Below are 25,969 nucleotides of genomic sequence, written 5' to 3'. Positions count from 1 at the left end.
AGTCAAGTCAGTAGTCAAGTCAAACATAAACATCCTGCCACAGCTTTTAAAACAATATCAACTCCAAATAACAACACGGCCATAAGGTCTGACAAGATTAGTACTGTTGTTTCACCCATCGAGACTTCTGCTGCTACAACAGAGACTATTATCACAGAATCAAAATCAGCAACACAAAAAAAACACAGTAGCAAAAAAAAGCAGTCTCAGAAAGAAGTGAAAGTCCCTTGTCAAACAACTTTTAAAACAATATCAACTTCAAAGAGCGACAGGAACATAAGGTCTGATAAGATTAGTGCTGGCGTTTCACCCGTCAAGATTTCTGCTGCTACAGCAGGGACCATCATCACAAAATCAGCATCACAAAAAAAACAGAAAACCAAAAAAAAGGAGTCCAAGAAAGAAGTCCCTAGTCCAAAAACCCAAATGACAGCAAAGGAGCTCGCACGGGTGAAGGAGCTGGAAAGGAAACTTAGCAAGAAAGTACACCATTTGTCCTATTTAAGACAACCGGAGGGACCTCAGCAGGGTGCAGAATTAGCTTCGAGGAACCTCCGCTCCAGCATCTTGTCTTACCTGGAGGCGTGTGTGTTTGCGGGGAACGTTGACCTGGCGCAGCAGTTCCTTCTCAGGCAGCACAGACTTAGGAGTCGAAGGACGCTTCTCAACACAGACGTCTACAACATCATGATGCGAGCCTGGGCCAAGAAGGTCTGTTGATGAGTCGTGCTGTAATATAGAAGTTGCAGTGTCTTTTCAAGGGACAATACTCAAATGAAACTTGTTTATATTTTTGTGTAGTCTGTGTACATTGATTTACTAGCTACGGAAAATGAGTCAACACACAGCAGCCCTTGTTTAAATAGCTGGCAACAAAAAGTAAGTCCAACTTGTGTCTAATGTGGGAAGATTTTTTGTGTGCACCATTGTCACCAAGCACTGCCTTAATCATCCTGTTGGATGTTTGGACAGCTTGCAGTCCTTATCACTCCTTCCACTCGAAGGTGTCCCACCAGTGCTCAATTAGCTTCAGGTCTGGAGAAGACACACTTGGTCACTCCATCGCCTTCAGCATCCTCAGAAAGACACCTGACATCTCGAAAGTGTGTTTAGGCTTGTTTATTACAAACCCCGTTTCCATATAAGTTGGGAAATTGTGTTAGATGTAAATACAAACAGAATACAATGATTTGCAAATCCTTTTCAACCCGTATTCAATTGAATGCACTATAAAGACAAGATATTTGATGTTCAAACTCATAAACTTTATTTTTTTTTTGCAAATAATAATTAACTTAGAATTTCATGGCTGCAACACGTGCCAAAGTAGTTGGGAAAGGGCATGTTCACCACTGTGTTACTTGGCCTTTCCTTTTAACAACACTCAGTAAACGTTTGGGAACTGAGGAGACACATTTTTTAAGCTTCTCAGGTGGAATTATTTCCCATTCTTGCTTGATGTACAGCTTAAGTTGTTCAACAGTCAGGGGGTCTCCGTTGTGGTATTTTGGGACGGTATAGCTCGGTTGGTAGAGCGGCCGTGCCAGCAACTTGAGGGTTGCAGGTTCGATCCCCGCTTCCGCCATCCTAGTCACTGCCGTTGTGTCCTTGGGCAAGACACTTTACCCACCTGCTCCCAGTGCCACCCACACTGGTTTAAATGTAACTTAGATATTGGGTTTCACAATGTAAAGCGCTTTGAGTCACTTGAGAAAAAGCGCTATATAAATGTAATTCACTTCACTTCACTTATTTTAGGCTTCATAATGCGCCACACATTTTCAATGGGAGACAGGTCTGGACTACAGGCAGGCCAGTCTAGTACCTGCACTCTTTTACTATGAAGCCACGTTGATGTAACACGTGGCTTGGCATTGTCTTGCTGAAATAAGCAGGGGCGTCCATGGTAACGTTGCTTGGATGGCAACATATGTTGCTCCAAAACCTGTATGTACCTTTCAGCATTAATGGCGCCTTCACAGATGTGTAAGTTACCCATGTCTTGGGCACTAATACACCCCCATACCATCACAGATGCTGGCTTTTCAACTTTGCGCCTATAACAATCCGGATGGTACTTTTCCTCTTTGGTCCGGAGGACACGACGTCCACAGTTTCCAAAAACAATTTGAAAAGTGGACTCGTCAGACCACAGAACACTTTTCCACTTTGTATCAGTCCATCTTAGATGAGCTCAAGGCCAGCGAAGCTGACAGCGTTTCTGGGTGTTGTTGATAAACGGTTTTCGCCTTGCATGGGAAAGTTTTAACTTGCACTTACAGATGTAGCGACCAACTGTAGTTACTGACAGTGGGTTTCTAAAGTGTTCCTGAGCATATGTGGTGATATCCTTTACACACGGATGTCGCTTGTTGATGCAGTACAGCCTGAGGGATCGAAGGTCACAGACTTAGCTGCTTGCGTGCAGTGCTTTCTCCAGATTATCTGAACCCTTTGATGATATTACGGACCGTAGATGGTAAAATCCCTAAATTCCTTGCAATAGCTGGTTGACAAAGGTTTTTCTTAAACTGTTTAAGAATTTGCTCACGCATTTGTTGACAAAGTGGTGACCCTCGCCCCGTCCTTGTTTGTGAATGACTGAGCATTTCATGGAATCTACTTTTATACCCAATCATGGCACCCGCCTGTTCCCAATTTGCCTGTTCACCTGTGGGATGTTCCAAATAAGTGTTTTTTCTGTATTTATTGCCACCTTTCCCAACTTCTTTGTCACATGTTGCTGGCATCAAATTCTAAAGTTAATGATTATTTGCAAAAAAAAAAAAAATGTTATCAGTTTGAACATCAAATATGTTGTCTTTGTAGCATATTCAACTGAATATGGGTTGAAAATGATTTGCTAATCATTGTATTCCGTTTATATTTACATCTAACACAATTTCCCAACTCATATGGAAACGGGGTTTGTATGTTAGAAAACTGCAAAACTGAACAAGGTTTCCAAAGGGATGATGTCACTGTATGTTTCCCCTCAATTAGCCGCATCTCCGCTGTGCCTGTGGCATTCATGCAGCACCAGGCGAGACAGTTATCTTGGAACTCACTAGTGATAATGGCTGTGTTGACTCATTTTTAGTGCATAGTAAATATACACCGCAATACAAAGGGAACGCTGACTACTCCAAAGTATATCCACTATTCATTGTTATTGTATTGCCCCGTGAGAATGGCACTGAGTTGAGTAAGTTTTCTCCCTTTTTTTCCCCATTCTAGGGCGTCTTGAATCCAATTGGTCGCTTGTTTATTCTCCTAGAGGAGGCGGGTCTGCGACCAAATACTATGTCCTATAGTGCTGCTCTGGAGTGTATGGGCCGGAGTGCTAACTGTCCTCCTCAACTTATTTCGAGGTACGAACACACTGACAGAAACACCACAGGGTTGATGTGGCGCAGTAATGAAGCCTACCAGCAGGTGTCATGCTATCTTCATGGTTATAGATGGCACCATACTTTAGTCCAGTGTTTTTCAACCACTGTGCCGCGGCACACCAGTGTTTTGTGAAATATAGTCTGGTGTACCGCGGGAAATTATGTAATTTCACCTAATTGGGTTAAAAATATTTTTTGCAAACCAGTAATTATAATCCGCAAATGTGCCGTTGTTGAGTGTCTGTGCTGGTGAGAGCTCGACAGAGTAACCGTGTAATACTCTTCTGTATCAGTAGGTGGCAGCAGGTAGCTATTTGCTTTGTAGATGTTGGGAACATGGTTTGTCGTGATCACAATATGCAGACGAGAGCGGGAGGCAGCGTGCAGGTAAAAAGGTATATAATGCTTAAACCAAAAATAATCAAATGGTAAATGGGCTATATTTGTATAGCGCTTTTCTACTTTCAAGGTACTCAAAGCGCTTTGATACTATTTTCCACATTCACCCATTCACACACACATTCACACACTGATGGCGGGAGCTGCCATGCACGGCCCTAACCATGACCCATCAGGAGCAAGGGTGAAGTGTCTTGCTCAAGGACACAACAGTGACGAGGTTGGTAGAAGGTGGGGATTGGACCAGGAACCCTCAAGTTGCTGGCACAGCCACTCTCCCAACTGCGCTATGCCGTCCCAACAAAAGGCATTGAAATTTAGGGATGGCTATGCAAAACTAAACTAAAACTGAACTGGCTGCAAAGTAAACAAAAACCGAATGTTGGACGACAGCAAAGACATACAGCGTGTGGAGCAGACGGCGTCCACAAAGTACATCCCTACATAACATGACAATCAACACCAAAATAGGAGTGCAAGACGAGAACTAAAACACTACACACAGGAGAACACCAAAAACCTCAAAATAAGTCATGGCGTGATGTGACAGGTCGTGACAGTACACCTACTTTGAGACAAGAGCTATAGTGATGCATGCTTGGGCATGGTTTGTATTCATATCCAACAATTGCGAGAACGACTTTTTACGGTCAATATCAGCTGCTGAGTTTCGTTTTTTTATGTTTTCTGCGCAGTCTATATGTGCCCTCTATTGGTGACCAGTCTAGACCAGAATCACCCAAAGTCAACTGGGATAGGCTCCATCTCAACCATGACCTTCCCACCTGCATACCCTGCAGTAGGACCATTATTAGCCATATCTATATTGCACCACTTTGATAGCTCAATGTTGTTTAAAACAACCCGTTGCCTGCTTTACTGTCAGTGTGACTCTCACACGCTCTCGCTTATCCCTTTCTCCTTCCTTTTGCTCCCTCGGATGCCGCAAGAGCAAGTCACCAGGCTCATTACGCTCTCATCGTTCATCCTCTCTTGTCATATCTTTGTTCGTCTGGACCATACTGACGAGCTGGTGGACTGAACCCGTTTTTGTTTCAAGTCTTGCTCATTTGCCCACACCAAACACAGCAGATATAAATTATTTGTACAACATGCCCGTGATGAATATTTCCTTGCATACCATATGTAAAAGGTGTTAGTTGTTAGTGCTTAAATGTCCTCCTTTCCTTCCAAATCTGACCTGGAATTCTTGCTTCTTACAATTTAACATGGGCATGAAAGAGTTTTTACTGAATTTAGTGGAATAAGATACTTGTTTGAACATGTGCAAAAAACATGAGTTTCATCATCCAGATACTTTGTCTGTGTATCTTTTGATTGGACACGTTCAATCGTATATGATAACCTGGATTTGTATCACATTGGAGCAAGGGTTTTGCAATTAAAATTGATTAAGGTCCGTTTATGAAAATCTTCTGCAAAGGTACAAACCTCATATTGCAAATCAAATCAAACAAGCTCGCCCATATGAATATCAAATTAAATGAAGTACTGCACATCTCCCTATTGTTTCAATAATATTTGTTTTGATTTAACACAATGACATTTACCTCCGGGCAGCACGGTGGAACAGGGGTTAGTACATGTGCCTCACAATACGAAGGTCCTGGGTCCGATCCTGGGCTCGGGATCTTTCTGTGTGGAGTTTGCATGTTCTCCCCGTGACTGCGTGGGTTCCCTCCTGCTACTCCGGCTTCCTCCCACGTCCAAAGACATGCACCTGGAGATAGGTTGATTGGCAACCCTAAATTGGCCCTAGTGTGTGAATGTGAGTGTGAATGTTGTCTGTCTATCTGTGTTGGCCCTGCGATGAGGTGGCGACTTGTCCAGGGTGTACCCCGCCTTCCGCCCGTGTGCAGCTGGGATAGGCTCCAGCACCCCCGCGACCCCTGTAAGGGACAAGCAGTAGAAAATGGATGGAATGGACAGACATTTACCTCCATTGTGATCTAGAGAAAACAGAACCAAATAATAATAGGAAGTACATCTCACAAAGTGCTTCTATATGATTTAAATAAATATTTAATAATAATAACAATGGATTAGATTTATATAGCTCTTTTCTATACACTAGACATTCTAAGCGCGCACAGAGAAGTGAGAACCCATCATTTATTCACTCCACGCTCACAACATGGTGGTGGTAAGCTACATTTGTAGCCACAGCTGCGAGTTTGCCCCTACGGCCCCTCAGACAACCAGTAGACATTCATACACATACACATACATACACCAGTGTGACCAGCACTGGGAGCAAGGGTGAAGTGTCATGCCATTTGTAAAAAATATTAATTTAAAAAAAGCTGTGCATTGTCATCTATGGCTAGAACGATACACATGCAGCACTCTGCATTAAGGCTGCAGCTATTGGTTATTTCAGTAATCCAGTAATCTATCGATTCATCTGTTCAATTCATTTAACAGGTTATAGCTTCGAATTGTCTTTTAGGGAAAATAGTTGAAAGTAAACAAGGATATTTGTGATGACCTTTCTTCTTTCTTCTTATAAATGTACATACATACCATTGACAATACACATTTACCATGGGAGCATCACAATACTGAATATTACTTATTTAAAGTTTTAAAAAAAAAACTAGCCTAAAACCAGGTCATAGAAAATAAATAAATAACCAAACTCAACTAAAATACTCTATAATCAAGTATGATAAATTGATTAGCAATGTTTTAACAATTTATCACATACACATTTGAAAAAGTATAAATATGACGGAGTAGTGTTGGATTTCTGGAAAACAACACGTTACCATTAACAAACTTAAAATGCTAACATGCCCTTACATATGTTTGACTAAAACATTTGTTTTGCAAGTCAAACATATGATAAAGATGTCGTTAGCTACCAAAAGACTTTTACCTCGTTTCTGCTTGTTTGCTGCTCTTTAATGTGCAGGATACTTTCTCGTTACGTGTTGCATCAGCGTTAAAGTTATATTATGAAATGTCAGCTTCGTTTGACAATGCAAACATTTCACCACGTCTGTCTTTTTCAGTTTTAATTAATCGCAAAAAACTTCTCAAATCTTCTTTGGGCCCTTTGCTCTCTTTTGTCCTCGTCTTTCTCTCCTCTCTGCTGTTCATGCCACACACACACACAGACCATAAAACCCGCAGCGTGACATACAGTAAGCACATCACCACAGGTGTACCTCTTCTGTGTGCTCTATTTCTCTCATTAAAGCACACAATACAAATCAAAGCTTAATTCTAAATCGAATTTAATAGATAATTGATTGCAGCCCTATCTGAATAGCTGCATCAAGCTGCAACAATAAATCTAATGTTCAAGTTTTACATTTTTTGGTTAGTGTTGTAGCAGTGGCGTGTACAGACCAAGAGTAATGAGATAGCTTTTTTTTATTTTCTCAATAATTTTGTAGTCTTTTTTTGTTAATGTTTACAAACTCGGGGAATAATTCCCTGGACACAGAAGGACTTTGAGGGCAAAAACGAAAGGATATTAATGAGTAATAAAGAGTAATTTTTGCTTATGTCTACTTATTGTGTATTATTGACTTTGTTTTGTTAAAACAATTGTATGTAATATTGTGGTGATATCGTTATACTGTCAATGAAAATATTCACAGTTAATACATGTGATTGGTATCAACCGATCTCTGCCATTGATGATCACAATCGGCAACATAAAACCCTGATCGGAACATCCCTACCATCTACAACGGTCTAGAAGCAATATTATAATCTGTAATTATTATATTATACTCTAAATGGTAAATGGGTCGTACTTGTATAGCGCTTTTCCACCTTTTTAAGGAACTCAAAGCGCTTTGACACTATTTTCCCCATTCACACACACACATTCACACACTGATGGCGGGACTCTAGGACTGCAACAATTAAACCGATCAATTTGATGAGGAAAAAGATTTTATTTATATCATGTTCCTTAGATTAATTGTTTAATTAGTGTAACTAATACGAATTCATAAAATCCGGACCACATAGAGTGCTCGTAACTTCAAATATGCGGCCCTAGTTTCTGCACTCCTAATGCAATAAAGTGCACATGAGCGTGGTGGTGTGGGTGCAGAGATCTGTGTGGCAGCAAACAGCGAATATATTTTGTTAAGAGTGCAATATAAAAGTTGATGATGTGCATTGATTTAAGCAGAACATGTTTTGTTTATTTCAAGTATTTTCACCTAAAATACGCATTGAGGCTAAAAAGTGTGTTTTCTCCAATTACTCGATTAATCAAACTAATTGATTACTTAAATAATCAATAGTTGCAGCCCTATTATATTTCCATTGACTTTAATTGGTGTCCATTCAGGAAAATGCATTCCCATGGTCTGCTATTTGGTGATGGCTGCACTAGAGCTTTTTAGTTATATTTTGCATGAAAGAATAATTATCTGATTCCAAATTTTATTTGTATGCCGGACACATGTTGGCATTACCTGCATTATGCAGTTCAGTCATAGAGTCGGTGCTCTCTCCAGTAGACCTCCAGATTCTCTTTGAATAAACATTTGACTAATGTCGCCAGCATCCATCTGTCCCAGAAGCCCGTACAAGCACAAATCATTGATAGTCTGTAACGTAATGAGGCCAAAAGAATGAATTAGGTTGGCATGAGAAGCATCGTACCCTCTGTGTGTGTGTGTGTGTACAGGTGCTTGAGCCACATGAAGGAAGACGGCCTCTCTTTGGACGACATCTTCCGCCAGTGTGTTTTCCAGCTTGATGAAAGGGACATGGTGCTGAAGGCAGTACACACCGTTCACCCCGACTACCAGCCTGCCCCTGCCATCCCCGCAATCCAAAGCTATTCTTCGTTGGTTGAAGACTTCTACAAACAGGTACCAAACTCGTAGTTTGGGCTGTGTTGGTAGTTGTTAACCCCGACGATATATAACATTCCCTCAAATAGTAGCCTCAAGTTCCAATGATGCCACACTTCAATAAATAATAGTTGGTTTCAAAGTGTAACACTTCAAGGGTGGCGTAGCAGTTTGAAAAAATTAAGAAAAACAACTTTCAAACGTGTTGAGCTCACTTTGGTTATGACAGTACAAAGAGTAGAGAATGTCATAAAATTTGCTATTGAAAGTCTGTTTTTTCAAAACTAGTGTGAGCCCTAACAGATACAGTGATAACTCGGTTTTCGTCATATATACCCAACCTTTTTGTATTTTTGCCAAAAGTTCGCCCCAGTTTTAGTACACCGTCAAGGTTATCATACGGCCAAACTTTACACATAACAATCTAGTTTGCTAGCCCTTATACAAGTCCACGGAAGCAGGTGCTCAAACAAAGAATCCCATGCATTGGTTACTCAGTCTCTGTGCTTTTTTTGAGTACGACTGCAAAGAAAAACTCCATGGGGCCAAAGGAAGTCACAAATGCCTGAACTTTGATAAAGAAGGTAATAAGCACTATTGAATTAAAGAAACAACTCAAACTTGAAGTGAGAAGATTTTCTGACAAGAGTTTTCAATAAGGGTGAAAAATGATGGTAATTTTTCATTAATCAATTTGATTTGTCATTTATACAGGTGAAACCCAAATAATTAGTATACCGTGCAAAAGTCAACTCATGTCAGCAATGAAACTACTTTGTGACATACAGTATTTAAATGCAAAGTAAGATATGTCATGCCTTTATTTGTTATTTTGATGAAAATAGCATACAGTCCTTGAAAACACCAACTTTTCTGAGATTTTCAATTTAAGGTCAAAAAGCTGACAGCAATAATCAGCAAAATTATATCAAAAGAAGACATGAAAGATCTGGAGTTGCATGTTATGAGCCTATGTAATATAAAAAACATATATGATACTAAAAAAATAATAATAAATAAAGTAAGAAACCACAGACAGATGCATTCCTGATTGACCTTAGAGCAAGGGTGTCAAACTAATTTTAGCTCAGGGTCCAAATGGAGGAAAATCTATCCCCACACAGACCAGACTGGTAAAATCATGGCATAATAATTAAAAAATAAAGACAATTTCAAAACTGTTTTCTCTTTCTTACTTTGGCCAAAAATAGGGCAAGCAACAACTAGTGAAAATGTACACATTTCAAATAATCCTCTTGGCAAAACACTTAAAAATTCTGAGGAAGAAATTGGTGCAGTTTTAAAACACCATGAAGAACACAAGGAACTTAGACTTTGTCTCAGTTTTTTACAAAGCCATTAAACTTGAAGCACTTAGTTTTTAACATTGTCATGTTGGCAGTTCACCATTAAAGAAGTGTTTGGAAAAGCAACCAAGTGTTTTCTCAAACCGCCACATTGGTGACATCCACAACCTCCACAACACATTCATTTATCATCATTTAAATATTACAATTTTAATAAATTAAAAGAATTGTCAAAATGACACTATGTAGCCGAATTAAAGGTAACATAACACATAAACACACATTTTGACAATGAAGTTCAGAGTGCACATTGTGCGGTCAACAAATTGCCAGCGCTGCACGTAATTTTAACTACAAAGATAATGGTCATGTTGACTTAAGTCTTTGCTTCTTAATGTTTCGTTATTTTATCTGTTGAGTGGATAATTTACAATATAACAATATATTGTGCGTTGCTACAGCATTAGTCTGCGGCCAGCCCCAAACAAGAGCAGCTAATTGCTTGCACCTGCGCAGAATGGAGTAGCGGCAGCCAATCCAGAGGGCGCTTAAAGTCACCTGTCATGTCATCTTTAAACAGTGTGATGTGTTTTACACTGAAATTGCTATTGGGACATCCATTGGACACATTTAGGACAGTTTCTTTCATTAAAAAATTGCAGCTCTTTTGTATACTTGGCAAACTAATTTTCGAGCCGCAGGCCGGATTAAACCTGTTCCGGGTTGTACGTTTGACACCCCTGCCTTAGAGACATTTCAACCCACAAGCACACAAAGGACCCATCAACCACCTACATTTCAATTGTGAATCCATCCATCTATTTTCTACCGCTTTTTTCAATTAGGGTTAATTTGGAGATCAGTTTCTCCTACATAGCTCAGAAAGGCACCCCACAGTTCTTGAAACTTTGCCGGACAACCATCCAATGTCAGCCAAATCTTCTCCAATTTAAGAAAATACAGAACATCTTTAATCCAGTGGGTGTGATAAGGAGGCGCTGTTGCATTCCAATTTAACACAATGAGTTTTCTAGCTAAAAAAGTAGTAAATGCTACAATATTCTTTTTGCATTTGCTAAGGGTAGATGACTGAGGTGCTACTCCAAATAGTCCACTAAAAGGATTTGGTTCAATCCTTTGGCTAGTAACCATGGACAAAGTGTTAAAAATGTCCGTCCTATACTGTTCAGGGATGGGCAGAGCCAAAACATATGTACTAAATTTGCTGGAGACAATTGGCACCGATAACACGATACGGATATTATGCCTTACATCTTAGCTAGTCAAACTTTGGTATAATAAGTATGATGTACAAAACCCCAAACCAGTGAAGTTGGCACAATGTGTAAATCGTAAATAAAAACAGAATACAATGATTTCAAAATCCTTTTAAACTCATATTCAGTTGAATAGACTGCAAAGACAAGATATTTAATGTCCGAACTGAGAAACTTAATTTTTTTTTTTGCGCCTATTACAGTCCAAATGGTTATTTTCCTCTTTGGTCCGGAGGACACGACGTCCACAATTTTCAAAAACAATTTTAAATGTGGACTCATCAGATCACAGAACACTTTTCCACTTTGCATCAGTCCATCTTAGATGAGCTCGGGCCCAGCGAAGCCGGCGGCGTTTCTGGGTGTTGTTGATAAATGGCTTTCGCTTTGCATAGTACAGTTTTAACTTGCTTTTACAAATGTAGCGACAAACTGTAGTTACTGACAGTGGTTTTCTGAAGTGTTCCAGAGCCCATGTGGTGATATCCTTTACACACTGATGCCGCTTTTTGATGCAGTACCGCCTGAGGGATCAAATGTCACAGGCATGCAATGTTGGTTTTCGGCCTTGCCGTTTACGTGCAGTGATTTCTCCAGTTTCTCTGAACCTGTTGATGATATAACGGACCGTGGATGGTGAAATCCCTAAATTCCTTGCAATATCTCTTTGAGAAATGTTGTTCTTAAACTGTTGGACAATTTGCTCACGCATTTGTTCACAAAGTGGTGACCCTCGCCCCATCCTTGTTTGTGAATGACTGAGCTTTTCATGGAAGCTGCTTTTATACCCAATCATGGCACCCACCTGTTCCCAATTAGCCTGTTCACCTGTGGGATGTTCCAAATAAGTGTTTGATGAGCATTCCTCAACTTTCTCAGTCTTTTTTGCCACTTGTGCTAGCTGTTTTGAAACATGTTGCAGGCATCAAATTCCAAATGAGCTAATATTTGCAAACAATAACAAAATTACCAGTTTGTACGTTAAGTATCTTGTTTTTGCAGTCTATTCAATTGAATATAGGTTAAAAAGGATTTGCAAATCATTGTATTCTGTTTTTATTTACGATCTGCACAACTTGCCAACTTCAGTGGTTTTGGGTTTTGTATTAGATTGCTTTGAATAAGGTTGTGTCTAGCACAAATAGAGGACTTATGAACTCTACTTAAAACCTCTGTCCAGTTATCCTCAGATAGGGACAATCTTAAATCCTCCTCCCAAAGTCACTTGATTAAAGAGACTCAGGACATAAAATAAAATGTTGGTTATAAATACTTGTAATTGATCCTTTTTAAAGTTGGAAGCGGTGTCAGTAACAACTATAAAACTGTCAGTCGGTAAATCTGGAAATGCAGGGAAAGTATTACGAACAAACTGCGGATGTGTAGAGAAAATAAAGGGGAGTGAGAATGTATCACAAAGTTGCTGGAAAAAGGCAAAAGGGTTGTCAATGTATACATTTTTAATGTTGTTGATCCCCAGACTTGACCATCTTAAAAAGGCACTATCGACAAGGGAGGTAGGGAAAGCACGATTAGCAGTGACGGATGCCAGGCTAGAAACCCAAAATAGTGCTTAAACTGAACCCAAATTCTGAATTAAGTTTTTACGATTGGATTTTTCTAAAAGCTGAAGGAGAAGAGTGGATGGGAGAGTGAACCAGAGCCCTAAGAGATACTGGTTTAGTTGAGTTAGCCTCTTTAACCAGCCGTAACGGAGGAGGATAAAATGCTTCATATTGCAGCCAATATTTAAAAATTCTAATGTTGATGGCATTTTAGTAAAACCTGAAGTTTGGTAGTGCCAATCCCCCCCACGATTTGGGTCTCTGTAAATATTGTTTTCGTAATCTGTAAGTCTTTTTATTCCAAATGAAGTAAAAAATCTGACTACCTGATTTACGAAAAAAGGACTGAGGGAGAAAAAGTGATATACACTGGAACAAGTAAGAAAGTTGCAGAGTTACATTCATTTTAACAGAGTTGACACAGGCCACTGCAGATGAATTAAGTAAAGACCAGTGATTAAAATCACTGGTCAAAACCAACAGTGGAACTAAGTTGGCTTTTAAAGCTCTGCAAGCATATGTGTGACCTGGACGCCCAAGTATGTGAAACTTTGCAAGGCAATTTTAAAGGGAAATTGTGCAGAAGATTTTTCTTTGCAGCAGAATTTATACAAAATATTTAAATTTCACTTTTACCCAAATTACAGTTTTAACCAGACACATCTCCAAAATCTTGATGAGTACAAAGGTAGCCAGGACCGAGACAGAGATGTCCAAGACATATAGAAGGAGGTCATCTGCATAGAGACTTTCACCTGCACATTTTCGCTACATAATAACAGGATTAGCGCAAAGCGCTTTTGACAGAGGCTAAATGGCAAGAGCAAAAAGTAATGTGCTGAGAGGACAGCCCTACCGTGGAGAACGAAATAGGCGAAAAGATTGGGATTGAATATTATTTGTCTTGACCAAGGCCGCCAGGTATGAATAGAAAAGCTTAAAATAAAACTATTTCCAAAGCCGAATCTCTCCAGGATATAAAATAGATAGTTCCTCTCTACCTTGTCAAAAGCCTTTTCCGCATCCGGTGATATCACTGCCTCTTGAGTGTTGGAAGCTGGCACATTGTAGAATTTATTGAAAAGACGTCAAAGATTAGAAAATAAGTGCCTATTTCAAATGGATCCCGGTTTGATCTGCATTAATAATAGAAGGGAGAATAGTGTCAAGACATAAAGCTATCAGTTTAGACAATAATTTAAAATCCACATTCAACAGGGTAATAGGACAATACAAAGTGCACAAAGAGGGTTCTTGTCCTTTTTCAAGAGGAGATAAATTGATGCTTTGCTAAGTGTTTGTGGGAGGCGGCCAGATTAAATGATGCATTGTATGTAGAGATGTCCGATAATATCGGACTGCCGATATTATAGGCTGATAAATGCTTTAAAATGTAATATCGAAAATTATCGGTATTGGTTTCAAAAAGTAAAACTTACGACTTTTTAAAACGCCGCTGTACGGAGTGGTACACGGACGTAGGGAGAAGTACAGAGCAGTTGCGTCTCCCAGTCATACTTGCCAACCCTCCTAATTTTCCCGGGAGACTCCCGAATTTCAGTGCCCCTCCCGAAAATCTCCCGGGGCAACCATTCTCCCGAATTTCTCCCGATTTCCACTCAGACAACAATATTGGGGGCGTGCCTTAAAGGCACTGCCTTTGCGTGTCGGCCCAATCACATAATATCTACGGCTTTTCACACACACAAGTGAATGCAAGGCATACTTGGTCAACAGCCATACAGGTCACACTGAGGATGTCCGTATAAACAACTTTAACACTGTTACAAATATGCGCCACACTGTGAACCCACACCGAATGACAAACACATTTCGGGAGAATATCCGCACCAAAACACAACATAAACACAACAGAACAAATATCCAGAAACCCTTGCAGCACTAACTCTTCCGGGACGCTACAATATACACCCCCCGCTACCCCATACCCCCCAACTCAACCCCGCCTCCCCCAACCCCGCCCACCTCAACCTTCTCATGCGCTCTCAGGGAGAGCATGTTCCAAATTCCAAGCTGTTGTTTTGAGGCATGTTAAAAAAAATAATGCACTTTGTGACTTCAATAATAAATATGGCAGTGCCATGTTGGCATTTTTTTTCCATAACTTGAGTTGATTTATTTTGGAAAACCTTGTTACATTGTTTAATGCATCCAGCGGGGCATCACAACAAAATTAGGCATAATAATGTGTTAATTCCACGACTGTATATATCGGTATCCGTTGATATCGGAATCGGTAATTAAGAGTTGGACAATATCGGAATATTGGATATCGGCAAAAAAGCCATTATTGGACATCTCTAATTGTATGTATTGTGGGATCTGAGCCGATAATGTCCTTGTGGCTTGTGCAGCCCTTTGAGACATTTGTGATTAAGGGCTATATCAGTAAACTTTGATTGAGTGATTGATTGATTGTACATATCCAACAATAAAGGGGCAACCTTATGTGAAGTGAAGTGAGGTGAATTATATTTATATAGCGCTTTTCTGTAGTGACTCAAAGCGCTTTTACATAGTGAAACCCAATATCTAAGTTACATTTAAATCAGTGTGGGTGGCACTGGGAGCAGGTGGGTAAAGTGTCTTGCCCAAGGACACAACGGCAGTGACTAGGATGGCGGAAGCGGGGATCGAACCTGCAACCCTCAAGTTGCTGGCACGGCCGCTCTACCAATCGAGCTATACCGCCCCATGCCAGAACTTTTTTTTAAAAGTTCGGAAGTGTAGCCATCCGGTCCCCAAAATGTACCGCTTTTTAGTGACAATGCTGCAACCTTCAGTTCTGCAGCAGTGACTGGTCTCTCCAATTCCATCGCAGCGCACTGGTGAACTGAGGGGATGTACAGATTATTAAAAAGGTTGTCTAGTGCAGGGGGAGAACATTGAGCAGACGAGTAAAGGGATGGCATCACAAATTGGATTAGGAGTGTAAAAGTTACTAAACTGTGTTATTTCATGTCTACAGAGCTCTCATAATGTTGAAAAACATATTAAGCAGGTGATAAACAGTTTTTGTAGGCTCTCGCTATGACACTTTTGGATTTATAATTTATGGTTCCTGCTCTGCGGAAATTCATTCATTTTCAAGATTATTATTGCAACAGCACATCATCATTAGGATAAAACTAACCTATCTCACAACGGTCTAATCCCAGCTCACGTTCCCACGTTCACAACCAATTAACGGCGATAAATGAGGGACAACTGTACATTATTTTCATGGGAAAAATGTAATTGCTTTTCTTACGATCCAGTCTTCATTATACCTTTTGGTAGCCGGTTACTAACAACAATTGAAGTACCACTGTGTTATATTTTTAGAGGGGTGGACCACTTTGAAAACCTCCATTTGTAACTGATAAGTTGAAGCAATAGCAGTTAGAGCCATAGAGAAAGAGCCATCAATCTGTCAATCATTTCCGTGTCCGGGCCAGGTAAGGTTCCCCGTGTTGGTCACGGGGTTTGAATCCCCCTGTGGATAAAAAAGTAAAGAAACACCAAAAAAGATGCTAGGTTCAGTTTGCTTTCTTCCAATACACTATTAATATTTTAAATGTCACAATTTTAAATAATATTGGCGTTCATTGCCTTTACAGTTTTAGGACTGATAATGCTCTGTGAGTGAACAAACTAGAGTATAGGGATTTTGAATAGCGTCCAAGAAGCTCAGGTTGCTCCCTTTTTTCACGTCTTTGCCCTTTCCCGCCAATTTTCTTCCTTTAACAGCTATTCCTTCCAAGTGTTGTATTTTTAGTCTCCATCCTTACACCCTATTTTCAGGATCTATTTCATTATGCTTTCTATCGACTCACTAGAGGTTTTTGTGTTTCATAATTTAGAACTGACGTCATTAGCGACTTAACGGCTGCCCAAATAAACTGGCTCACTAGATAGCGGAATAGCAAACAGTTCTCTCGCCTTGCAGTCTATGTTGGTGGCAGGGGCACAAAGCTTATTAGAACACGTCCTGCTGGTGTCACATGGAATTTAAATAGATAGCATTCATATAAATGCAGTCTGATTTACATTCAACTCACAGAGTTGAGTCCTAAGAGATTGTTGATTTCCTTTTTCCGCTATTTTTCTTTACTTCTTGCTCTCTAAAGACATACAGCTATCAAATTGATTTTACTCTGTGTATTTCAGAGGTATAACCACCAATACCCAAAGCTTGATTTCACCCGGGAGGAGCTCCAGGAACGTTTCAAATTCCAGCTCAGCATGGAGCAGGCATGCACTGTCACTATTGACTCTGTGGAGGCGGACAAACCCATCACAGAAAACATGGCCAAAATGGTATGAAACATCTTCTTATTACTATTTATGCCAATTTATCCTCTGACTTATCTGTGTTTACAGCCTAGAAATGTTTAGATTTTTGACAAACCTTGCTCCAGGAACTAAATATACAGGCAACAATTATACATACAGTTAAACCCTAAATTATTCATCATATCTTTGCCAAATGTGATTTTCTTATTGGTTAAAGGCCTACTGAAATGATTTTTTTTTATTTAAACGGGGATAGCAGATCCATTCTATGTGTCATACTTGATCATGTCGCGATATTGTCATATTTTTGCTGAAAGGATTTAGTAGAGAACAACGACGATAAAGTTAGCAACTTTTGGTCGCTGATAAAAAAAGCCTTGCCTGTACCGGAAGTAGCGTGACGTCAAAGGTTGAAAGGCTCCTCACATTTCCCCATTGTTTACAATGCAGCGAGAGCGATTCGGACCGAGAAAGCGACGATTACCCCATTAATTTGAGCGAGGATGAAAGATTCGTGGATGAGGAACATGAGAGTGAAGGACTAGAGTGTAGTGCAGGACGTATCTTTTTTCACTCTGACCGTAACTTAGGTACAAGGGTTCATTGGATTCCACACTTTTTCCTTTTTCTATTGTGGATCACGGATTTGTATTTTAAACCACCTCGGATACTATATCCTCTTGAAAATGAGAGTCGAGAACGCGAAATGGACATTCACAGTGACTTTTATCTCCACGACAATACATCGGTGAAGCTCTTTAGCTACGGAGCTAACGTGATAGCACATCGGGCTTAAATGCAGATAGAAACAAAAGAAATAAACCCCTGACTGGAAGGATAGACAGAAAATCAACAATACTATTAAACCATGGACATGTAAATACACGGTTAATGCTTTCCAGGCTGGCGAAGCTTAACAATGCTGTTGCTAACGACGCCATTGAAGCTAACTTAGCAACGGGACCTCACAGAGCTATGCTAAAAACATTAGCTATCCACCTACGCCAGCCCTCATCTGCTCATCAACACCCGTGCTCATCTGCGTTCCAGCGATCGACGGAGCGACGATCATAGATGCGGTTGGCGGCGCGGAGACGAAGGAAGTCAAGGTGAGGTCGGCGGCTAGCGCGTCTGCTATCCATCTCAAAGTCCTCCTGGTTGTGTTGCTGTAGTCCGCCGCTAATACACCGATCCCACCTACAACTTTCTTCTTTGCAGTCTTCATTGTTCATTAAACAAATTGCAAAAGATTCACCAACACAGATGTCCAGAATACTGTGGAATTTTGAGATGAAAACAGAGCTTTTTGTATTGGATTCAATGGTGTACCAATACTTCCGGTTCAACGATTGACGCCACGCGCATACATCATCATACATAAACGTTTTCAACCGGAAGTTTAGCGGGAAATTTAAAATTGCACTTTATAAGTTAACCCGGCCGCATTGGCATGTGTTGCATTGTTAAGAGTTCATCATTGATATATAAACTATCAGACTGCGTGGTCGGTAGTAGTGGGTTTCAGTAGGCCTTTAAATGGGTTACTAAAAGTGACAATAGACTATAAGAAATTGTGTGATAACCATAATAATATAATAAAATACTTCATACACATCATATGCAGAGTCAACAACTAGAAATGCATGTTAACTCAAAATATGCTGCTGGCTGGTCTCTATAGTCTTTTTGGCGTGTGATTGTCAGTCGCAGTTTTTCGGTTGTTATTAAATAGATCAATTTAATAACATCAAATACATATAAGACAACAAGAGAAGTATCCCACACTTGTCTTTTGTAAAGTAAATCTGTACCCCAGATACAGTACAGATCAACAATATGATTTGCCTGAGTGACTGGACAGGACAAAAAAAGGTTTTGCCTGCGTATGAATAATTTGGGAATTAACTAGAGGTGACTGAGTAATGACATCTTATCATACACTAAAAAGGGTACCTGACCTATATATATCTGATTATCATAAAGTAAAACAAAAAATACATGTACAAAGAAAGATATTGATGCTTATATTTGATGGACTCTGTCATGAATGTTTTGATTTAACAATATGTTTTATTCGTGCGGCTTCACTGCATCCTGTTTATAATAATTTCCTTACCTTTTTGAGCTACATCAAAGGGACAAAATTCAAAAGCAAATAATAAGAATAATGCCAGACTGCTGGGAGAAAAAAAATATTCTGTCTTGCCTTTTTTCTACCCCTTTTTAACCATGGCATTTACAAACCAGGCTGGCTTGTCTGCCCCTGCAGATGGGCTATGTGGGAAGCGAGTAGGCCGATAGTCCCCGGTGGCCAGGAAACATTTACAGACATGCAGGCGGGGCGGAATAATAATGTATTGTAAAAGAGGGCCCTGGAGAGACGACAGCCACATAGTCACCCCTTCAGCTAGATTGTGTCTTTTTCTTCAAGTCTTAATGTCTGTAACTTTGTTTTATTGAAAATGACCACACTCAAACTAACCACAAGAATGAAACAAACGTTTTGCTTTATTACTGATACATACTTTACATTAAATTGTGCAATTAGTTGTTTGGCATGGGAACTGCTGATTTGGAACATTTAGGTTATTTTACAAGGATGTAATTCATGAGCCTTACACAGTAGCATTCAAGAGGGAGAAATTAGGTTTTACAGTATACAATTCACATAATTACAACGCAGTAATAATCTACCAAACACATCCCAGTTCACATACTTTAAGGTGACCATTAAATCAGGCGAAAGCCAAAAAGTTGTTTAGGAGAAGTAAAAAAAGCTTGCAGATGAAACAAAACTTATGCTGCATTCAAAGAAACTGGGAAGTTTAATGTAACTTCCCAAACAATGGCAAGGTCCGTTGTGAACGTAATGTAATGTAAAGTGGGAAACAAGCTTTGTCGTCCTTTCAGAGGGCACTGCTGGTGGAGCAGCGGGCTCATTGGCGCAAGGTCCTCCTCCAAGCCTGGAGAGAAAGCAAGATGGTCCAGGCCAAGACCAACACCAAGGGTTTCAAACTTAATCTTTATCCCTACTTCTGCGTGCTGGAGGACAGCGCGTATGTTGACATCATGATACAGGTAATGCAGCCTGCCGCTCAATGAAATGACAGAGGTTAAAACACAGTCCTGATTAGTTGACTCAAGGGTGTTTTGCATCTTTTGCTGTTTTCTTCTACCAGAGTGTTGCCAGCATTCCTCCCAGCGGAGAGTCCCTGCTAATTTTAGCCAAAGGTCTGGGCACCCGGGTCTACACAAAGTACTCGGTCCTTCAGAAGTACCGCAGTGAGGTGTTGGAAAAGTTGGGCAATATTTACAACGCTTACATAGACCTGCTGGCCAAAGATACCAAGGTAGACAAAAAAATATATATTGGAACAACTTTATTGTGTATATACAAGATCATAAAAAATTGGACGATGCCGGGTGGAATGTGTTGTGGTTGTCTCCATGCATTCATAGTTCATGTATGGTATGTTTTTAACTTAAATCATGATTCGGTCTGCATGAGAAAGTGGAATTAAGTTGAAAATGAGTTCATTGTAAACCACATTACGGCAAGTGTAATACGCATGAGTTTCATGCCAACAGCTGAGTAGTGAGAAAAATATTTAATAACGCATGCAGAGGTAGATAATGCTGCTGGATGCTGATCACGCATAATAATTCAAATGCAGCTACGGCCATCCTGTGGAGTTAAAAAAAACAAAAACGATGTCAGGGGTTACTTACAGCCATGCCAATGTATTTTGACACGGTACTAATAAGTGACTCTGGCAATGTTTTGCTTTGTAAACCGTACACGGGTGTAGACTACGGGAGACTCAACAATTAATTAAATCAAGGGACAAGCGGTATAAAATGGATGGATGGATGGACTTAATTTGGAGCGTTAAAACGATTTATTTTTATTATTTGAGCTTTTATATTTTGAAGCAATGAAACCATACAACTGAAATATAATAATATAAGTAATATTAACATTAATTACATTATTTAATCCAGGACTGTTATTGACCCCTCCGACCAGGTGTGCAACGTCCTTCCCAGGGAGCAGTGGAGCAAGCTGGAGGCTGAATACCCTTCCGGGCCCACACTGCAGTGCTGCGAATCCAGCTGGCCACACACGATCATTCTGGAGCTGGGAACGTACCTGTTGGACTTAATGGTCAAGAACTTAAAAATCGATAGCGACATCCTGAACCCAGCCCACGTCAGGAAGCGAATCCCCATCCTTTACCACATGTACACCTTTCGCAGCACCCGACAGGTAATTGTATGTATGTATGTACGTCTCAACCAAGAGCCTGTTTTCAGCAGAATTTAGTATGCTTTCACTTAAACTAATGCACTGTAATATACTACTAAAAATAGTAGAAAACTGACATATTTTTGAATATGTTGCCAAACCTAATGCCTGACCCATTTTGAAATGGTTGCAAAATAAGGGGGGGTGTCCCAACTTTTTCACTTCCGATGCCCTTGATTATTAGCCTGTACCGAAATCCTATTTACCGTATTTTTCGGACTATAAATCGCTCCGGAGTATAAGTCGCACCGGCCGAAAATGCATAATAAAGAAGGAAAAAACATATAAGTCGCATTTTTTGGGGAAATTTATTTGATGAAACCCAACACTAAGAATAGACATTTGAAAGGCAATTTAAAATAAATAAAGAATAGTGAACAACAGGCTGAACAAGTGTACGTTATATGAGGCATAAATAACCAACTGAGAATGTGCCTGGTATGTTAACCTAACATATTATGGTAAGAGTCATTCAAATAACTATAACATATAGAACATGCTATACGTTTACCAAACAATCTGTCACTTCTAATCGCTAAATCCGATGAAATCTTATACGTCTAGTCTCTTACGTGAATGAGCTAAATAATATTATTTGATATTTTACGGTAATGTGTTAATAATTTCACACATAAGTCGCTCTTGAGTATAAGTCGCACCCCAAACTATGAAAAAAACTGCGACTTATAGTCCGAAAAATACGGTACTTCTAAACTTTGTAACCTGTTATTTATTTTGTAGTCAAGGTCTCTGCAGGTTTTTACGACTCTTCTAGACCATAATAAATCTAATTTAAGACCTATTTCACGTCGATACTGGCAAAAAAGTACAAAGACATGAAGAACAATTGTTTCTCTTTATTTACAGTACAGTAAGGGAAATCAATGTAAAACATAATGTGGGGGCCAATTTAGCGTAATTTATGTGTTAAAGATGCACACATCATTTCAGCATAGGACAATATACTGTATAAGCTGTATTATAGATGAAAATAATAGTACATCTGTTAATAACCAATTTTATTTTTACAATAAGCCGTTGGCCAGTAAAAAAAAAAAAAAAGGCCCTTGGGCCACATTTTAGACATTCCTTGTTGACAGTGTTTATTTTAAGAAAAAGAAAAGTTTGATAGGAAGAGTATGAATCATTATTTTATGAGGGTTACCGTTTGAAGTGCAGCAATAATAACTCCAGCTTGTTGTGATGATCTCATCTCTACTGGACAAAAACGGCACACTGCTGTCATTTTCTTTTGCTCTACTTGCACATTTACGTACAGTTGTGCTCATAAGTTTACATACCCTGGGAGAATTTATGATTTCTTGGCCATTCTTCAGAGAATATGAATGATAACACAAAAACCTTTCTTCCACTCATGCTTAATGGTTGTGTGAAACTATTTATTGGCAAACAACTGTGTTTACTCTTTTTAAATCAAAATGACAAAAGAAAGTACCCAAATGACCCTGATCAAAAGTTTACATACCCCAGTGACTTTGATCTGATAACATGCACAAAAGTTGACACAAACAGGTTTGAATGGCTAATCAAGGTTCCAATCATCACCTGTGACCTGTTTGTTTGTAATTAATGTGTGTGTATAAAAGGTCAGAGAGTTTCTGGGCTTCTGACAGACTATTGCATCTTTCATCCAGTGCTGCACAGATGTTTCTGGATTCTGAGTCATGGGGAAGGCAAAATAATTGTCAAAGGATCTGCGAGAAAAGGTAATTGAACTGCATAAAACAGGAAAGGGGTATAAAAAGATATCCAAGGAATTTTGAATGCCTATCAGCAGTGTTCAAATGCTGATTAAGAAGTGGAAAATGAGGGATTCAGGTAGACCAGCAAAGATTTCAGCCACAACTGCCAGAAAAATAGTTTGAGATGCAAAGAAAAATCCACAAATAACTTCAGCTGAAATACAGGACTCTGAAAAATTGTGGTGTGGCTGTTTCAAGATGCACAATAAGGAGGCACTTGAAGAAAAATGGGCTGCATGGTCGAGTCGCCAGAACAAAGCCATTTCTGCGCAAATGTCACAAAGTATCCCGCTTACATTGCGCCAAACAGCACAGAGACAAACCTCAAAACTTCTGGAACAAAGTAATTTGGAGTGATGGCTTTCTTCTGGCGACTCGACCATGTAGCTCATTTTTCTTCAAGTGCCTCCTTATTGTGCATCTTGAAACAGCCACACCACAATTTTTCAGAGAGTCCTGTATTCCAGCTGAATTTATTTGTGGATTTTTCTTTGCATCTCAAACAATTTTCCTGGCTGTTGTGGCTGAAATCTTTGCTTTTTACCTGAATCCCTAATTTTCCACTTCTTAATCAGCGTTTGAACACTGCTAATTGGCATTCTCAATTCCTTGGATATCTTTTTATACCCCTTTCTTGTTTTATGCAGTTCAATTACCTTTTCTCGCAGATCCTTTGACAATTATTTTGCCTTCCCCATGACTCAGAATCCAGAAACATCTGTGCAGCACTGGATGAAAGATGCAATTGTCTGTCAGAAGCCCAGAAACTCACTGACCTTTTATACACACACATTAATTACAAACAAACATGTCACAGGATTGGAACCTTGATTAGCCATTCAAACCTGTCTGTGTCAACTTTTGTGCATGTTATCAGATCAAAATCACTGGGGTATGTAAACTTTTGATCAGGGTCATTTGGGTACTTTCTTTTGTCATTTTGATTTAAAAAGAGTAAACACAGTTGTTTGCCAATAAATAGCTTCACACAACCATTAATCATGAGTGGAAGAAAGGTTTTTGTGTTATCATTCATATTCTCTGAAGAATGGCCAAGAAAACATAAATTCTCCCAGGGTATGTAAATTTATGAGCACAACTGTATTCCACCATAAGGTAATTATGTGAAATTTGAATTTTTGGGTTGATATTTGAACACTTCAAAATAATCCAAAACATATTGACTAACTTTTTTTGGAAGCATTCTCAGTAAAAGCGTGACTACTTTAAGGATTACAAGTGTGCATTTGACGTCATGTCCTTGATGAACAACCGTAACACATAATCGATCACAGTTTTAAATGGCTTTGGATAATCTCTAAATTTTCAGAATTCCTGTTTCCTTCGAGTGTTAGAATAATGCAATAAGGAGTTTTGCTGTAGATGAGTTTCGCATGGATGTCGTGCAACCTCTTTTTACAACCAAGTAGTAGTCTTCATTGGTCCTCCACACAATTGACAGAATTGATTATAATGCCAATACCGTGACTATGAGATTGACATTTTCACAGATTAATGATGATTGAAAACATCTGGAAACACTTACCCATGGCTTTTTCTGTCACCTTCTGTATCCTCTGAACCAGAGCAGCGCTCCCGTGAGGGCAAATTATAAAAACGCTTTCCCTCCCGCGCGATTCGGGCTTAGGGAACGGTGGAGCGCGATGAAAAGAATCCAGGCTAATCCCTTTTTTTAAGCATTCCTTTTAATTGGCTCGCTGATTGGCTGCCACCGTACTCCGCAGCCGACGAGTGACCATGTCTAAGGGAAAGAGAAAAAGTTGGGGGAGTTGATGTCATTTAACTTGAGTGATAACAGAACTTTCACCTTGAGATTTACCAGAGAGTCCTTGCCATATCCCCGCCTTTGCTGTGACTCCTCTCCCTCAACTCTTTGCTCTTTCTCTCTGTGGAGGTGAGCTCATCAGGGGAGCTTCCTAATGACTTTATCACACAGCATGGCCGTCTGAGTCGTGCAAAGCAATGCTGGGCTTATTTATTCTTGCTTTCAGGTTGCTGTATTTCTCCCAGAAGCTCCTCTTTGGGTCTCATGCTGTATTTATACAACACAGTAACCCTTTCTTCAAACAACTATTGTGTATTGTTTGCTATGTAAAGAGGTGTTTGCTTGTAATTGAACACCCCTGCCTTTTAATTGCTAATGTAAATCATTACAAAACATGTTTTATTAGTCGATTAGTTACATACTTTTAAAGGTACCAGTGCCTCCATGGAAATGCCCCCCTCTACCTCAAATAACTACTCACCCCCAAATCCTCCATTCGACACCTCCGCCCCGGACAGGCTAACCTCCTCCAACCTCCGAGGGCAAAGCTACGAACAATGGGAGACCGGGCTTTCTGCTCCGCCGCTCCCAGTCTGTTTCACGCTCTCCCTGACCACCTGAGGGTACCACAGACTGTGGATGCTTTTAAAAAGGCTTAAAAACCCTTCTTTTAAAAAAAGCCATTTTTTAGATGTATGCATACTAGTTCTAGCTATTTAGCTGTTCTAATTTTTATTTTTATTATGTTTTTATTTTAAAAAATTTAATACACTGTCGCACTTTGAGGTTGTTTACTCAATATAAAGTGCTTTTTACAAATAAAATGTATTATTATTATTTTTATTATTATTATTATAAGGTCCTATAATACATCTGAGTTCTCACAAAAGTGTATTAAATTGTATTGCCCAAACTGTAGCCTTAATGCTGGATGTATTCAATTCTTCCGTCCGTCTACCCCAGGGCAGCTGTGGCTACAAATGTAGCTTACCACCACCGATGTGTGAATGTGGAGTGAATGGATGTTAGGT

General features: G+C 39.6%; 1 protein-coding gene across 2 annotated transcripts in view; it reads left to right on the top strand.

Moving 5' to 3' along the window:
* The window catches only part of polrmt (polymerase (RNA) mitochondrial (DNA directed)), a 96,751-nt gene that overhangs the window by 2,020 nt on the left and 68,762 nt on the right, over positions 1 to 25,969 (top strand). For both annotated transcript variants that reach the window (XR_009824824.1, XM_062039501.1), the window contains exons 3-9: positions 1 to 711; positions 3,238 to 3,371; positions 8,470 to 8,656; positions 16,958 to 17,107; positions 19,994 to 20,161; positions 20,263 to 20,433; positions 21,111 to 21,350. The exon at positions 1 to 711 is cut by the window's left edge and continues 293 nt beyond it. Coding sequence is in view for 1 of the 2 variants with exons in the window: in XM_062039501.1 (XP_061895485.1) it covers positions 1 to 711; positions 3,238 to 3,371; positions 8,470 to 8,656; positions 16,958 to 17,107; positions 19,994 to 20,161; positions 20,263 to 20,433; positions 21,111 to 21,350 (1,761 nt within the window). In the remaining variant the exon portion in view is untranslated. The remainder of the gene's footprint in view (positions 712 to 3,237; positions 3,372 to 8,469; positions 8,657 to 16,957; positions 17,108 to 19,993; positions 20,162 to 20,262; positions 20,434 to 21,110; positions 21,351 to 25,969) is intronic.

The sequence above is a fragment of the Entelurus aequoreus genome, linkage group LG27 (assembly GCF_033978785.1).
Source record: "Entelurus aequoreus isolate RoL-2023_Sb linkage group LG27, RoL_Eaeq_v1.1, whole genome shotgun sequence".
Classification (NCBI taxonomy): domain Eukaryota; kingdom Metazoa; phylum Chordata; class Actinopteri; order Syngnathiformes; family Syngnathidae; genus Entelurus; species Entelurus aequoreus.
This window is presented reverse-complemented; position numbering and strand designations above follow the sequence as displayed.